Here is a 14,738-nt window from a genome sequence, read left to right as displayed (position 1 = left end):
TGTATCAAGACTTTGAAGGCAGACGTTTGAACTGGATTTGCTATAAGGTCGCAGGCAGACTTCAGTCAGCTGATAAGGTATTAGCTCATGGTAGCTAGCTACGGTAGCTAGCTACAGCCAATGGATAGCCAAATAGATAATGACGGCGCAACCACACTGCCGTTCTAGCAAGATTAATATCACAAGCATGAACATTTGGCTTTAAGGCCAAACCCAACACAACTATAAGTAATTTATTTAAAGGGAGTCTGTTATTTCTTTCAGGGATCACATCATGCCTCTGCACCACAAACAGAGCACGTAACTGAAGGCTGAATGGGAGCAGTATCTATCACTATAATAGATTTTCAACCATCTGCACTTTAATGTTTTCAGAGTAATATGAGAAACCTGATAGAGCTCCAAAAAGGACACATTATATCTGCCCAAACTGCAGGAGAACTGGTCAAAAATAAACAGAAAACATTCACAGTGTCACTGGGGGGAAAGTCTGGAAAATCACGACGACTCGTGCCAAAACACAAACTGCTTCAACAAAGAACAGCAGCTGCTGGAGTCGAAACTACCCACCAGGGATATGACAGACATGCAGTATGTACAGCAAACAGGAGTGGGAATAACTACTGCAAACTGACATGCAACCTACAGTAACACGACGCACCTTTTGTTTGCAGTAGTGATGGAGATAATCCAATGTTTAAGTCTGTTTCATGACGTGTTGACATGAGTTTGTCACCTGTTATGGCTGGCTCCCTAATCCTGCAGCCAGCGCCAGAACCTGACAGGGATTGCAAAGTGATGCAGTATTGTGTGTGTGAGTGAGCTTGTTTCCAGATAAAGCAGTGTGCCACGGGGAGCCAGCTATTACAATAGCAGCTGAAAATACACTCACTGGAACATCTGATTTCTCAAAAACACCTTATAGACGATATCGTAGCAAGAGTGGCAGCTGTTCCTGTTATCAGCTTTGATACTGCTGCTACTGTCCTGCTTGTTCCAGGATGTGACTGAGTCTTCAATTTACGGATTAGCGTTGCATTGATAAGAGATGTCACTCTGAGGGCACACTCACCTGATACGATCTATGCAAACCCAGCTTCTTCTGTATCGTCACCGCGGCATCCTCCTCATCCTCCGGGATTAAAAATTCAAAGCTCTGATGTCAGCGCATTTCCCTGCAGACGGCCTCACAGGTACGACTCCAAATGCCCTCTGCCCTCTCCCCGATCTGTGGAAGGGGAAAAAAGAGGCACATATGAAGCCAATTTTCACAATCTGTCATCAGGAACACAGAGGAAAAACATGAGAAAGACAGAAATCGATTTCATCTGTTTCTCCATCTCGTTTCACAGTCTGAGTGGCACTCGCTGTCACTTGCTATTTAGCGGACAAGCATGAATCAGATGCAGTGCGGATTGAGGTCTACAGTAGGACAGACATGCGAGAATTCAGGACAAAGCTTCACTAAGATTACTCTGCTAAAAAGATCAAACTGTCGGGGGAGATCATGTGGATGTGTTTTGAGTGTGGTGAAACCCAGAACCCCTTCTTCCTCATGCAGATAGAAAAGATTTATGAACTTTAAAAAAGAAAAAGAAAGCAAGTGTCATGAAACAGACTCCAGTAAGCCCGAGCCAAGATTATATCAGCAAAATAAAACACAGAATCACAGCTGGGCACGGCTCTGAACCAACACGACAGAGGGTGTAGAATCTCGGACTTTCCCTTTCGGCTGAAACAGGTGAATTCTGCTGTGATTCTGGGTGGTCCAGCTGATCTGCCTTTTCTTAATAAACCGCAAAGTTAGGTCATAATTATGGGCTGTCATCCTGCCTGCTACCTGCTTGCCAGGCATGTGTGTCTGCATGAGAGTGAGAGAGACTGTTTTCTATGTGATCACACTCTGGAAACATAAGAATCAATGAGCCTCAGATTCAGTAGTGATGTTTTGCATAATTTCAATATTCCGTTTTTTTTCAGTCTATCTTCTGAAGCAAATGCACGCTAACATCAACACACACACACAATGACTCCCACACACAGCTGCCTTTTATTTGCCGGGATCCAGCCACAGATGGTGATACAGTGTGAACTTTAACACACGGATTCTTGACATTCTTTACGGGTGTGAGTTACTCTCCAACTCAAACCAGCGCTCGGCTTCTCCGGCCCTCTTTACTTTCCTGCCAGCAGGTCGCTGTCACAGAGGGAGTCCGAGCAAAGCCTCGCCCACATATACAAGCTGCTATTGTCCTCTCGAGGTACAGTAACTCTCTATTTCACAGCCCTGCATGGGTTCGGCTCCCGACCGTACACCAAGCCTCCGCGTTGGTGCTGTGTCAGCATATTTTGCTTGTTTATGATGGGTCCTGTAGTGGCAAGTCTATTGCTTAATGTAAAAGGAATGCTAATTAAATGATGCAGCATGCCTGCTCACTGTTGAAATCAAGGGGTAAAAGTATATGTACTGTATCTGTGGGTAACAATGGTTCATTGTGCTGCGATGCACTAAATACATGTGCTAATATTTTAAAATATCTTAAATTAAAAAAAATAAAAAGCTGAAGTTTTGATTCTATGCAGATGAAATGTCCAAATCTGCAACAGAAAACATAAAAAAATTGTGGTATTAAAGGGACCCTGCTGCTGTCTGACAAAAGATACAGAAGTATCCACTGTAAGCTTCTGACAGACCACTACGCAGCTTCTTTCCTCCGGCCGTGAGGCTCCTGAATTCATCCTCAGCACTTCACCATGAATTATCATTTATCAGTTAGTCTGTAATCTTTTCCATATGGGTGTAACTTGGGGAATTACAACTTAAATTTCGACAATCCGCATTTTTGCATGCCGCTTCCACGGACACAAAGGGTAAAAAAAAGTCGGATCTTGAGAGGGATGGCTTATAGATACTCATATAAAACTGTCGAAAATAGGCAGTGCCGATCAAATATGAATCAGGGTTCTGTTAATGCGTTGCCTATTTCTCGCTTCAAATGTTTTCAGAAATATATTCTAGTGTGTTGTTTGGCTGTTACATGATAAGTTCGTCACCAGGCCACCATTGTTTAAAACCTGATGCGCCAGTACCGCCCAGATCACAGCACCATTGATGCTGCATTCACGTGCTCCTCTCACGGTCCCATTTCCTGAGTTGGGAAGTGGTTCTTCTGACTTTGTTTTGCATGTTGGTGCTCAACACATTAACAGCTTTTTGAGTGACAAGGAAGAGCAAAGGAAATGATACAGTGACTCTATCCATCTACCCCGACTTCATGAGGGAGCTGTTGTCTGGCATCACACAACAAAACTGAGCACCACAGCGATGAAATACTTCCTGCATCACAATGTGAAACTCTTTTGTACAGGTAAAATCATCTGTTGGTTAGACAGATGTTAGATTAAAATATTTTTCGTCTTTCATACTCATTCCTTACATTCAAAAAAGCCCTGCGCCGCTATGGTAAATTACTCAGGTGAAATGAAAGCTTCTGAGAGTTTCTAAAATTCACTACACTCTATCAGATGTTGATCTCATTCATTTCCGGGCACTCCAGTCAGAAGACGGAGCCGGTGTCTCGCGTGATACTTTAGTGGGGAAAACAGGCTTCTATTAGAGACAGTGCGGTTTATTTTACATAGCCATCCACATGCTCAGCAGAAAGTCAATTAGCTCGCCACTTTGGGGGCAAATTGCCGCCGAGACGGCATTACAATCCCAAAACACACAAACACCCACACACGGGATCGGCCCTGCCAGATACTACCTCTGCTGCAGGAGAATCGACACTCAGTCTATCTTGATCAATACAGCTTTTAGCTTTGGATTTCACTCTCTCTTCACAATATTATCGGTTTGAGGCATCAACGGAAAAAGCACTTGAAGTTACATTTGAGAGTTTGCAGTGAAGATTTATCAATATGTCTCAGTTTTACAATTAAGAAATTGCAAAGAATTCCACGAGATTCGGTCAGGCAGATATAGATACTCACCATCCAAACATCGGACATCAGAAAGCATCCTGTCACTTTACCCAGCCGGAGCTCCAGCACTTGTCTTTCTCTTGAAGGAAAAAAAAAAGTCGAGTTATTAGAAGGAGCTCATATATCCGCCATCTACAACTGAAAGGGCTGAGACTAAATTTCAAGCTCAGGTCATTTCTCCACTTTGACTTTCACCCAATCATGCAAAGTACCCCTTATCCTCTTCTCCGCTTCGATCTTCAATCACCCCCCACTCATCCTGTACGTTTTTCTCCTTCTTTTTTTTCATCTTTCTCCCTCTCTCTAATAACAGGATGTCTCTCACATGGTTGCTGACCTTCCAGGGAAAAGAGCGGAGCGGCTCGCAGCTTTAAGTTATTTCTGCTTCCTCTCTTTTCGTCTGTCATCTGTTTTAATTGTCGAGGAGCCCACAGGTAAGAAGATTATTCCTAAGTGGAACGAGATCAGATGCATTTCGCTCGCACTTCCTAGCCGATGGGAGCCAGAGGAGATACAGTGTAATTCTCCCAGTGATCATAATGATGGACTATCTCAGCCATGAAATTCAAACTCGAGTTAAATTCAAGAACTTTAAGGAATACGAGCCACAAAGTGATCGCTCAGTCTCTCTATATATCCTCCAGAGAGGCTGCGTGGAACAAATGCAAGCACGGGCCTGCATCACAGGCAGCATCTGTGTTGACAGTGTTGTTGTTACAAAGAAAATACAGCAGTGTGACTGTATCTTTCCTTTGGTATGTATGGGTGTGTATGACAGATACAGTACAGTGAGTGAAAGACAGATGTAAAAGCCTCGATATGAGATGCTCCTCAGCGTGTGTGCAGAAAAGAAAACCAAAGGAAATCGTGAAAAAATGTCCTGGCAGCTGGAAAAGACATTGAATAAAAAGTCTGTCTGGGACCGAATCTCTGACAGTTTGTCTCTTGCAGCTCCACCATTTGCTCTGTCTGACGGTCACTGTGCTCAAATTACACGACAGACTGCTTCAATCTGGAGTGTGAGCTGATAAACTCAAAACTTTGGTGTTACTTTTCTTCTGCATTCACGCAGAACGCTCCTGCAGCTTCTGCAAACCTGAGCAAACCTCCCCACCATGCACACACATACATTTACCTGTCTATTCCTCAAATACTGCTCCTATTGAGCTTGTTAATATGCACCAAAATATCTCCACTCTGATTGGCTGGACTCATTTCCTGTAATTATAAGGGAGGAAACTGGGGTGAGGGGTCGCAGCTTGCTAAGTTTAGCCCCGCGGACAAACCCCAGACTCAGGCCGGTATCTGCTTAGATCGTGTTTGTTTGTGTGTTTATGTGCATCAGAGAGTGACTGGATGAGTGTGTGCGTCTGTGTGTAGGTGCTTGTGTGCAGGGCAGTTGCTAAGAGGAGCTGGTGAAAAAGACGTTTTCATTTCAGCGTACCTGTGATGTTCACCAAATCACCTCAACAGACGTCTACTCAGCGATGAACACGGCATTCACTACTACATTATAATACCTCGTTTCTTCTGATTTCTTAGTCAAAAGTCACATTTTATGCACATTTTCATGTTCATTCATGTATTTTGGTTGTCCTGTAGAAAAGGTTTACATGGATTAATGTTTAAAAAACACATTGTTTATTCTCATACTGTCCCCCTCTCATACTGCAGCTCCTCTGTTCTCTGTCTAAATGCTCTGTTTTAGCTTATCTCTTTAAGGCCCTCCCCCTGAAAAGTCCACTTTTCTCTGATTGGTCAGCTGCCACACGCCTGTGCAAGAATCGCGCACCATGTTTCCACCTCAGCTCAGCAGTATTTCTGCAGCAGGGTACCAAATATGCTTAAAAATCCTATATTCCAAAAAAAAATAATATACACACTTACATGGCTATTTCATTGAAAACTCTCTTATGTCAGTAAGGCAGTCACAGTTTCATGATTTTCCCGCAGACATATTTCCAAATGTGTGATGTCTCATCATCCTTCACTTTTCCATTTGTGGTGCTAGAAGTCCATTACCGGTCCACAAGTGCTCATGTAGAAAAAGTCCCTCAGAGGCACTTTAAGTGCTGTTCAGTGTCAGAGTTTTATTTATTTATTTTGATAACTATCAGCACCACAGTGCATAAAGAGATCTGTGAGGACTCGTTTGGCGCTTAGTTGACACCTATTTTAATCTGCAACGATTATTTTGATTATCAATTAAATGGTTTAAGTAATTTTTAAGGAGAAAAAACGTAAAAAAAAAAAAAATGATTTCAGCTTCGTAAGTGTAAATATTTTCTGGTTTCTTTACCCCTCTATGACAGTAAACTGAATACCTTTGGGTTGTGGACAAGACAAGACATTTGACATCTTGGGCTCTGGGAAACACTGATCAACATGTTTTTCATAATTTTCTGAAATACAGACCAAACAACTGTTGATTAATCACACAGGTATTTTAAGACATGCCTGCCTTCATGCTGCTACAATACATGAGCCTAACAAAATGAATGTACGTACACACACATACTGTGTAAGTCATCAGTGCCAGTCCAACAAGCTGAAACACTTGAAGCTTGAGTCTGTGGTAGACCACAAAGTGCTGCCTCACCATGCCCCCTCACTTGACATGCCATCACCATCATGTAAGACTAATGACGGGCGTTACTGCTGCCAGGGGCAGAGGCAGGCAGCAAGGCTTGGGTGGTGGTTGGTGGGTGGTGGTTTGAACACTCTCTGTGTGTTTATTATAAACACTCACTCAGCTCTGCTTCAGTGAGAGTCTCTGTCCTGCAGAGAGGCCGAGGGTTGCAAAGACACAACCACACACCTGCAGGACGAGCAGCAGGTTGTGCACGGCTCACCCTGGGATCTGGGATGCTGATGGAAACATCAGGACACATCAGGAGACCACAGCTCTGGTTCTCTGATACCCAGCGATCACATGCAAAGCACAGAGGGCCATTGATGCCACTGCCACTATACACTGACAGACAATGGAGTCTTTAGCTCGCTGCCAGATGTTAACACACACAGTGGGTGTAAAAATGGCACGTGCGCTCTACAATGACGAGCATTATCTGAGTCCTGATTGACAAGTGAGATCCAGAGTAATAAAATAACATTATAAAGCTCAGGCTTCAAGTTCAGTCTTGACTTTAGGAGCAAAAGTTTAGAATCCCACTACAAGGTCCATAACTTTCATCATATAAAATGGTCTTTATAAGGAGGAGTTTGTCATATAAGTGACCATCCAACATTTAAACTAACATGGACAAAATCTTTTAAGAACTCTGAAAAGAGGGAAATCTGAACATCTAGAATCCCATGAAAACTGCATAAACTGCATCCGGTGAAGAAGCTGATGTGATCTGACTGAACGCTCCTGAACAGCGACATCAGTGGTAAAAGAAGTACTCAGATCTTTTACTTAAGTAAAAGTAGTAACAACAAATTGTAGAAGTACTTACAAGTAAAAATCCTGCATTCAAAAATCTAAGTAAAACTACAAAAGCATTAGCATTGAGATGTATTTATTATACCAAAAGTCAAAGGTCTGATTATTCTGAATGGTCTATTTTAGAATAACGTATATTTTATTACTGATGGAATGTACATCACTGATTATAAGTACATTTACTCAATTACTGTACTTAAACACAATTGTTAGGTACTTGTACTTCACTTGAGTATGTCCATTTTCTTCTACTTTATACTTCCAATCTACTACTTTTCGGGGGCATTTATTGTACCTTATACTTCACTACATTTATCTGAGAACATTTATTACTAGTTGCACATTTTAAAAGGTATTTATTTTATCTGCAATTAGATGAAAAATCATCGATTCCAATAATCTAAAAAACGCTACATATCAGATCTGACATATCATATCATATCATATCAGATCTGACATATCAAACGTCTTCAAGAAACTGAAACAAGTCCAGTTGCCTGTGATACAGCACGTAGATTTATCATGACCCGGATGACTGAGAACCTTCATCAACATCAGATCTGATAGTTGTCCAGGCCAATATTCGGCCAACCATAGTATGAATGACTTTCACTTTTAGTTTTGACACTTAAGTATATTTTTTGCCAGAAAATTACTTTTGATACTTGAGTATATCTAATATTAGATACTTATAGACTTTTACTCAAGTACTATTCCTATGGTACTATTACTGAAGTAATATTTTAACACGATATATTTACTTTTACCCAAGTATGACTTTTGGGGACTTTATACAACAGTTTTTATAAATATTGATGATATACACTGCTAGTTTGTGAATTTACCGCCTTATCATATTTTAATCTATCACAATAAATCAGGTTTTATATGTTGATGAGGTTACATTTTGTATTATTAAAGGGGCACTATGTAGTTTTGGAGAGGAAATTCAAACTCAGAGTTTTAATATTTAAAATATTAATGAGGTAACAAGGACAATGACGTGTTGTCCTTTAATTTCTTCCCCAAAACCACAAAGTGCACCTTTAATCTGAATGTGCAACTTAATGTAAATAGGAACTCCAGTTAAATAAATATAAAATAAATGTAGTGGAGTAAAAAGTACAGTGTTTCCTGAGTAGTATAAGTGGAGCAGAGGTTAAAAGAAGCACAAAAACAGACTAACAGTACTTTGTATAAATGTACTTTGCCACTTTTCCACCAAAATAGTACATGAGCCATGACGTGGGGCTGTTTTAATCAGCCATATTACCAAAGCTTCAGTCCCAACAAGGCAGCAAGAACTCAGCAACATATTCAGATTTGACCTGAGCAGACATTCATCACTTTAACTGTTTTATTTATCTCACTGTCAATTGTTCAAAACGACCATAAACTCAACTGCATCTCATCTCAACGCAGTTCAGAAGCGATATCCTCCCTCAGATCGGACGTTAAGACGCACTGAGCGCCGATCATGGCACCAATTACCGATAAGCATCCTCCTCATCATCACCGCAGACTGCAGCAGTAACACAGTCGGGGGTCCCGCAGCTGCTATCAGCATCAAACTGAGCGCCGTGAGGCTTCAGTGTGATTGTAATGAGGAGCAGCAGCACGGGGAACACTTCGCGCACGGAGCCCCTCTGGTTTCCAGCGAGGGAAAAGCTCAAACACACACTACATACCGAGTTGTTTAAAATCATCCTTACCGTCTCCTTCTCGCTTCAAAAGCAGCTCGACAAGTTCCCAGATCGGAGCTCTCCTGTGGCCTCCTCGAAATCGCGTGTGTCCCTCTGTCTTGTTGTGGAGGAGTTTTTCCAAGTGCACCACGCGTCTACCGGAGGCTGGAGTCGTTTTCGCGCACAGCTCCCACCTCCGACGTCTTGGAGAAGTGCAGATCAGCAGGCTGAGCTCACCGTCTGGTACATATCACTCCAATAACACTACACAATAACTCAAGACTCTCAGCAATGAGTGTGTGTCTCCTGCTGCCTGTTAATCACTTGTATTGTTATCATACAAGCAAGAATGCACAAAGTGTGTGTGTGTGTGTGTGTGTGTGTGTGTGTGTGTGTGTGTGTGTGTGTGTGTGTGTGTGTTGTTTCTCCTGTCCCTATGGAGATGTGTACTTTTCTCTCTCACTGCAAGTAAAGTGCAGCTCATGCTGGTGCCTGTCTGCCTGCATGTTAACTTCTCTGAATAATAACTGTCACGACCACAGATTTATCGTACAGCATGTATCGGTTCTTTGCTGCAATGCTTTTTACCATTTGTATCGACAAAGGCATAAAAAGCACCTGTGCACAATTTAAAAATAAGGTACTTGCAGGAGGGGGATTTTAAAGGAGACCTATTGTGTCTTTTATTCCTTTCCTTCAGTGTTTTTGTGGGCTCTTGCGCACATAAAAGAGCTTGAAAGTTACAAAACCAAAAGCTCATTTCTCCCATAGAAAACACCGCTCCTCAAACGCCTCCTCGCCTTTAATTCTGTGACTTTGTGACATCACACTATGTGACTGCAGCTAGTTCAACATAAAATAATTGATTTAGCTTCAGCTGCTCTGTTGTTATTGAAGACGCTGGTTCAGGCATGTGTGAGCTGACCAATCAGAGGAGAGTGGGTCTTCAGGAGGGGAGGCCTTAAAGAGACAAGGAGCTAAAACAAAGCGTTTGGGACAGTATGGAGAAAACTGATGTGTTTGTTGAGCATTTAAGTATGTAAAAATATTCTAGTAGTAACCCAAAATAAAATGATGAACCTGAAAATGAGCATAATATGTCTCCTTTAATGTTTCAGTCCAGTGACAGTCAAAAAAATAGGATGAAATAGTGTTTTAACGGTATAGGAAGGACTCAAGAGCTCTGATGATGCATTCAATATTGAACCCTTTTATTTGAAATGACAGTAAGGAGAGAGGTGCTTATTTATGCACAGTGTCCAATGAGAAATCCATCGCACAAGTACACAGTTTTTTTCTTTCAAAGACATTTGTGTAAAACAAAGAGAAACTGAAATATATATTAACATTGTTTTGTGTTAATTAAACAAATAATTCAAATCTTATGTGTTTTACTGCCAGGAGCGAGTTGAATGAAGTGCAGTTTCACTGGAAGCCGCTTTCAACGGAACAATCGATCTGTTATGGAGACGTCTCCGTAAAGACTAGACTGAATTGAACCCTTATATAACTTTTATGCATTGACAATTAAACTTGACCTATACAGTGTCTCTACACACCGCTGTACACATTACTTTTTTATGCTTTAATTTCCTGGGAATGGTTACATAACACATTACTTTAAAACAATAAAATATAACAATAAAATTTCCCATTTTTTATTCTGAAGGCCAGATGCCCTTAAGTCTTTTTTCTTTTTAGCAATTCTTGCTTACAAATAAATAATTTTAGCCCCTCAATGTTAAATAACCATAATTTTTAAACCTTTCACTCGCTATACTAATACCATATCTTTCCCCAATATTTCTTACCTATTACTGTATGTGACCCCTGAGGGGCTCAGTAGGTCATCGCAGTTAACTATCCTATCCTGTGTGAAACATTAATGCCCCATCGAGAGCGCAACACACGTCCAGCACAGATAAAAAAGCTCAGCACAAACAAAATCCTCTGGCACTGGCAGGAGGCTAACAGTGTTTTGAAATGATCTATAAATTTGTTACAACATGAAAATATTAAAAGCAAAACTAAAGCTTACAGTGGAACCTCTGACCCAATGTTATTCTAAGAGAAACAGATCAGTTTAAATTCTGAAAATATTTAACATCTGGCTGACATATAAATTGCTGTAAACTGACACCCTTGCCCCAGCACATTCATATTCATGGGGGCAGGTCAGACAGAGTGGGCGTGTTTCTTGCACAAAGCCTTGTCTTTTTTGGAGAAGAACGGCTGACCTTCCAGAGAAGTGGAGCACACCTGTGGACAGAGCCGAAGACATACAGAGCCGTGTTATTGATCTCACAAGATTTTCATATTTCTAGATCTAACCTCTGTTGTTGCAGTGAGGGAAACTGTCTCCTGGACCTACCGCACACACGAAGCAGGTGTCATGCCAGGTGAATCCTAGAGCCTCCAGGAACTTGTCCCCCGCCTCGATGGGGAAGTCACAGCCGTGGCAGTTGGTCCCAAACATGCTGTAGTAGTCTGAGTAGTAAATAGTACAAAATGTTATTCTGTATGAGCGGGTTTCATTGACAACATTTAATTTACTGTTGTGGGCTTCCTGTTGTACCTTGTTCACAGTACGGCTGTCCATCCTCCATGTGAAACATGTTGCCTCTGATTGGCTGCTGGCAGGCGACACAGACGAAACAGGTCACATGCCAGGTTTGTTTCAGGGCATTCATGACCTCCTGCAGAGGAAATAGAAGAAATATATGAGGAAATGCTTGTTGAAGTATTAGTCCATCCATCAATTAGTTTAAGGACTCAAGGGTTTAAATTTTGTCAATTATATTGTTTTCTTAGTGTTCTCGTTTAGATAAAACTTGGGTCTTGTGACATCTTTTATGTCTTTTCATTTTTATGTGTCTCTCTGTGTTTGTTATACTGCATCGACCGCTTACTTTGTGGCAAAACTACTGACGGAAAGAGCAACTACATTAACCAAACGATTGTATGAATTTATTAAACATTTATGAAATTTTGTATTAAAAATAGATAACAGTGGTAGGCAAAGTCAGCCACAGCTTATTTTTAAAAGAAACATTACTATAATGTCACTATTTATACTCTTACTAACATAAAAGGTCAAACAGATAATGCACATGGATTGCATTTAGGTTTACAACCACATTCAAAACGATGCATTAAGCAGCGAGCATCTGCTTTATTTCTTTCGATAATGAAAGTGAATTATGTTTTTTTGTACCAGTACAGGTTTCAGTACAAGTAGACGAAGGCAGAAAACAATACCCCTCCGTTTTGCAACTTACCCCCAGGATCTTCTGCTGGCAGCGGGCGCAGCTGGGAGCGAGGTACTGCTCGTAGCAGCGTTCGCAGTACACCTGGCCCCTCTCCTCCACAAATCCGTTCTCTGCCAGGGAGGAGTGGCAGTGAGCACAGTTGAATTCCTCGGGGTGCCATGACTTGCCCATGGCCACAAGGAACGGGCCCCTGGTGAGAGGAAGCAAGGGACAAAGAGAAATAATTCATTAAAAAAAAAAAAAAAAAGTCCACATGCTTAGGTTTTTATATGGAAGCCCTGAGAGGCAAGTGTGAAAAAATATTCTGGTGTCTAATCTAAATTGTTTTCTCTCCTGTGTTTATGACTTAAGAACAGGTGAAAACAAGGTTTTGCAAGGTTTTTTCACATTGATATAGAAACGTAGATGCCTCATCGGCCGCTGCTGTTTGCATATCTTCCATATCTATATAAATGTGACTAAATACAGTATGTAAATAGGGGCAGGATCTACGGATTGGGTAGCGACTGAGCCAACTAAATACGTTTCTATCCAAAAGAAACGCATGACAGTAATGTTACATCATTTGCTAACACACAATAATGTGAATCTACCTTGTGTTAATTGTGCATGGAGAAATTAAAACTCATCTAGAATTAAACACAAATGCTTTTAATCCTATTTAAAACACGGGGTACTGCTGCACTTTAGCCTCTTGTGGCCGAAATTAGTATTACAAACAACAAACTAACACTAAAAAAGAATATCCTGACCAACCAACTAAAATAATAAAACTACATAAAAAGTTTTTGTCACCTGTTTTTACTGGTGACAAAAAGGAAAGGAAGTAACTAGAAAAAAAAAACCTTCAGCGCTTTCGTATCTTTAAGTCTTAGACAAATATTCTACACAGTATTACTTTTACACTCTAAATGCAGTTTTTCTGATGTTATCTACCTGATGACATTGTTGCACTTGCCGCACACTGGGGTGCGTGTGCCGGCTGGGATGTGTTCAGCTCGCTGCACCAGCGAGTTGAGGTCCTGTGGATGTGGCTGAGGGGTGGGGCGGTCTGGACCTTTGGGAGCAGGGTTGGCAACTTTGCCGAATGAAGGAGCTGCTCCACCCTTTGGAAAACCTAAACCAGCAGGGAAAATAATGGGTCAGTATTCAAATGGAGAAAAAATAGCTAGCCCAGCATGAATGTCCTCGATAAAGTATTAGACTTTATTTGCATTATTTGAAAGAAAATATGCGCAGTTTAGGTGTGTGTTTTCAGGCAGTGAATGGGAATGATTTGCTGATCTCTAACCTCCATGCCTGAAGCATTAGACAGCTGGGCTGGACAGAGCCACCCCACCCAGCCCAGACAAGAGATCAATTTTTCCCACTGAGGGAAACAACACATTCCCAGAGTCAGAGGAGACACCTGGAAAAATAATCCCCCTCCTCTCATCTCAAAACACATGGAGAGGATGCACTGTTTTTCCTTATTCTCTTTCACAGTGCAAAGACACATCCAGGACAAGAGGTCAGTGTTGTCCGCCCTCAGAGGGAGTGCTCGAGGGTAAAATCATCGGGCACAGAGACACTATTGAAAGAGAGCACCGTTATCAAAGACTCAAAGGAGGTCAAAGGACAAGTGCTCCCTAAATTTCCTCGTAACGGAGGGCAAACAAACTGAATAAACACGAGCAGGGATGTGAGAAGACTGTGGGAGTGGGGTTCATAGGAAGAGAGATACTAGAGAGTAAGTGTGATGTGGAGAGGTCTGGACTGGACTCTGGATTCTCTCAGAGATAAGTGGATCATTTTTGGCTAAAATAATGTTTATGTTACAGTTAATATAAAGATCTGCTTTTAATATAAACACCATTAGCCAATTCATCTGGTACGGTTGGCATGTGTGCTTCGGCATAAAGGATTTAGCTCCTTCATGAAACTTTTTTTAGGCGCTTTGGGCACCACAAGATGAGTTCCTCTAGTCTACAGCTGATATCTTCAAAACTCTGCAACTCACACCCAAACAATATAGATGGATAAATAGCACTACGTATTTTTGATTTTGGGGTGGGGGTTTACAATCAAACACCTACCCATTTTTAGGCAGATGACAATATTTCTAGAGTCATTATGTAATACATTTTACTACCTCTGGTCCAAAAAAAGGGGAATTTGTGATTTCTTTCCCACCAGAACTTTACTTATGTTATGAAGAAGGCCTTCAGCGTTTAGATCTCCCTGTTGGGAAATCAAATTTAATAGAAAATGTGATCAATCTGAAAATATCAAGAAGGGATGAACTCATCACCTCACTATTTGTACAAGTCTCTCTGCTTCTTCTGAGTTAAATGAAACAGCCAAGTGTGTTCATCAGAG

At 41.3% G+C, this 14,738-nt stretch overlaps 2 protein-coding genes across 4 annotated transcripts in view; both read right to left on the bottom strand.

Moving 5' to 3' along the window:
- Nucleotides 1-9,306, bottom strand: part of bmpr1bb (bone morphogenetic protein receptor, type IBb) — a 59,268-nt gene extending 49,962 nt beyond the window's left edge. The window contains exons 1-3 of the mRNA XM_073478676.1: nucleotides 9,142-9,306; nucleotides 3,994-4,063; nucleotides 1,073-1,228 (exon numbers count right to left, since the gene is read on the bottom strand). The gene's annotated coding sequence lies outside the window, so the exon portion shown is untranslated. The remainder of the gene's footprint in view (nucleotides 1-1,072; nucleotides 1,229-3,993; nucleotides 4,064-9,141) is intronic.
- A 995-nt stretch (nucleotides 9,307-10,301) lies between these two features.
- pdlim5b (PDZ and LIM domain 5b) overlaps nucleotides 10,302-14,738 on the bottom strand; it is a 41,917-nt gene continuing 37,480 nt past the window's right edge. For all 3 annotated transcript variants that reach the window (XM_073478673.1, XM_073478675.1, XM_073478674.1), the window contains exons 9-13: nucleotides 13,317-13,497; nucleotides 12,390-12,570; nucleotides 11,687-11,807; nucleotides 11,483-11,598; nucleotides 10,302-11,370 (exon numbers count right to left, since the gene is read on the bottom strand). In XM_073478673.1, the coding sequence (XP_073334774.1) occupies nucleotides 11,287-11,370; nucleotides 11,483-11,598; nucleotides 11,687-11,807; nucleotides 12,390-12,570; nucleotides 13,317-13,497 (683 nt within the window). In that variant the 3' untranslated portion in view covers nucleotides 10,302-11,286. The remainder of the gene's footprint in view (nucleotides 11,371-11,482; nucleotides 11,599-11,686; nucleotides 11,808-12,389; nucleotides 12,571-13,316; nucleotides 13,498-14,738) is intronic.

Source organism: Pagrus major, chromosome 12 (genome assembly GCF_040436345.1).
Source record: "Pagrus major chromosome 12, Pma_NU_1.0".
NCBI lineage: Eukaryota > Metazoa > Chordata > Actinopteri > Spariformes > Sparidae > Pagrus > Pagrus major.
The sequence above is the reverse complement of the archived record's forward strand: the minus strand, read 5'-3'. Positions and strand labels throughout refer to the sequence as shown.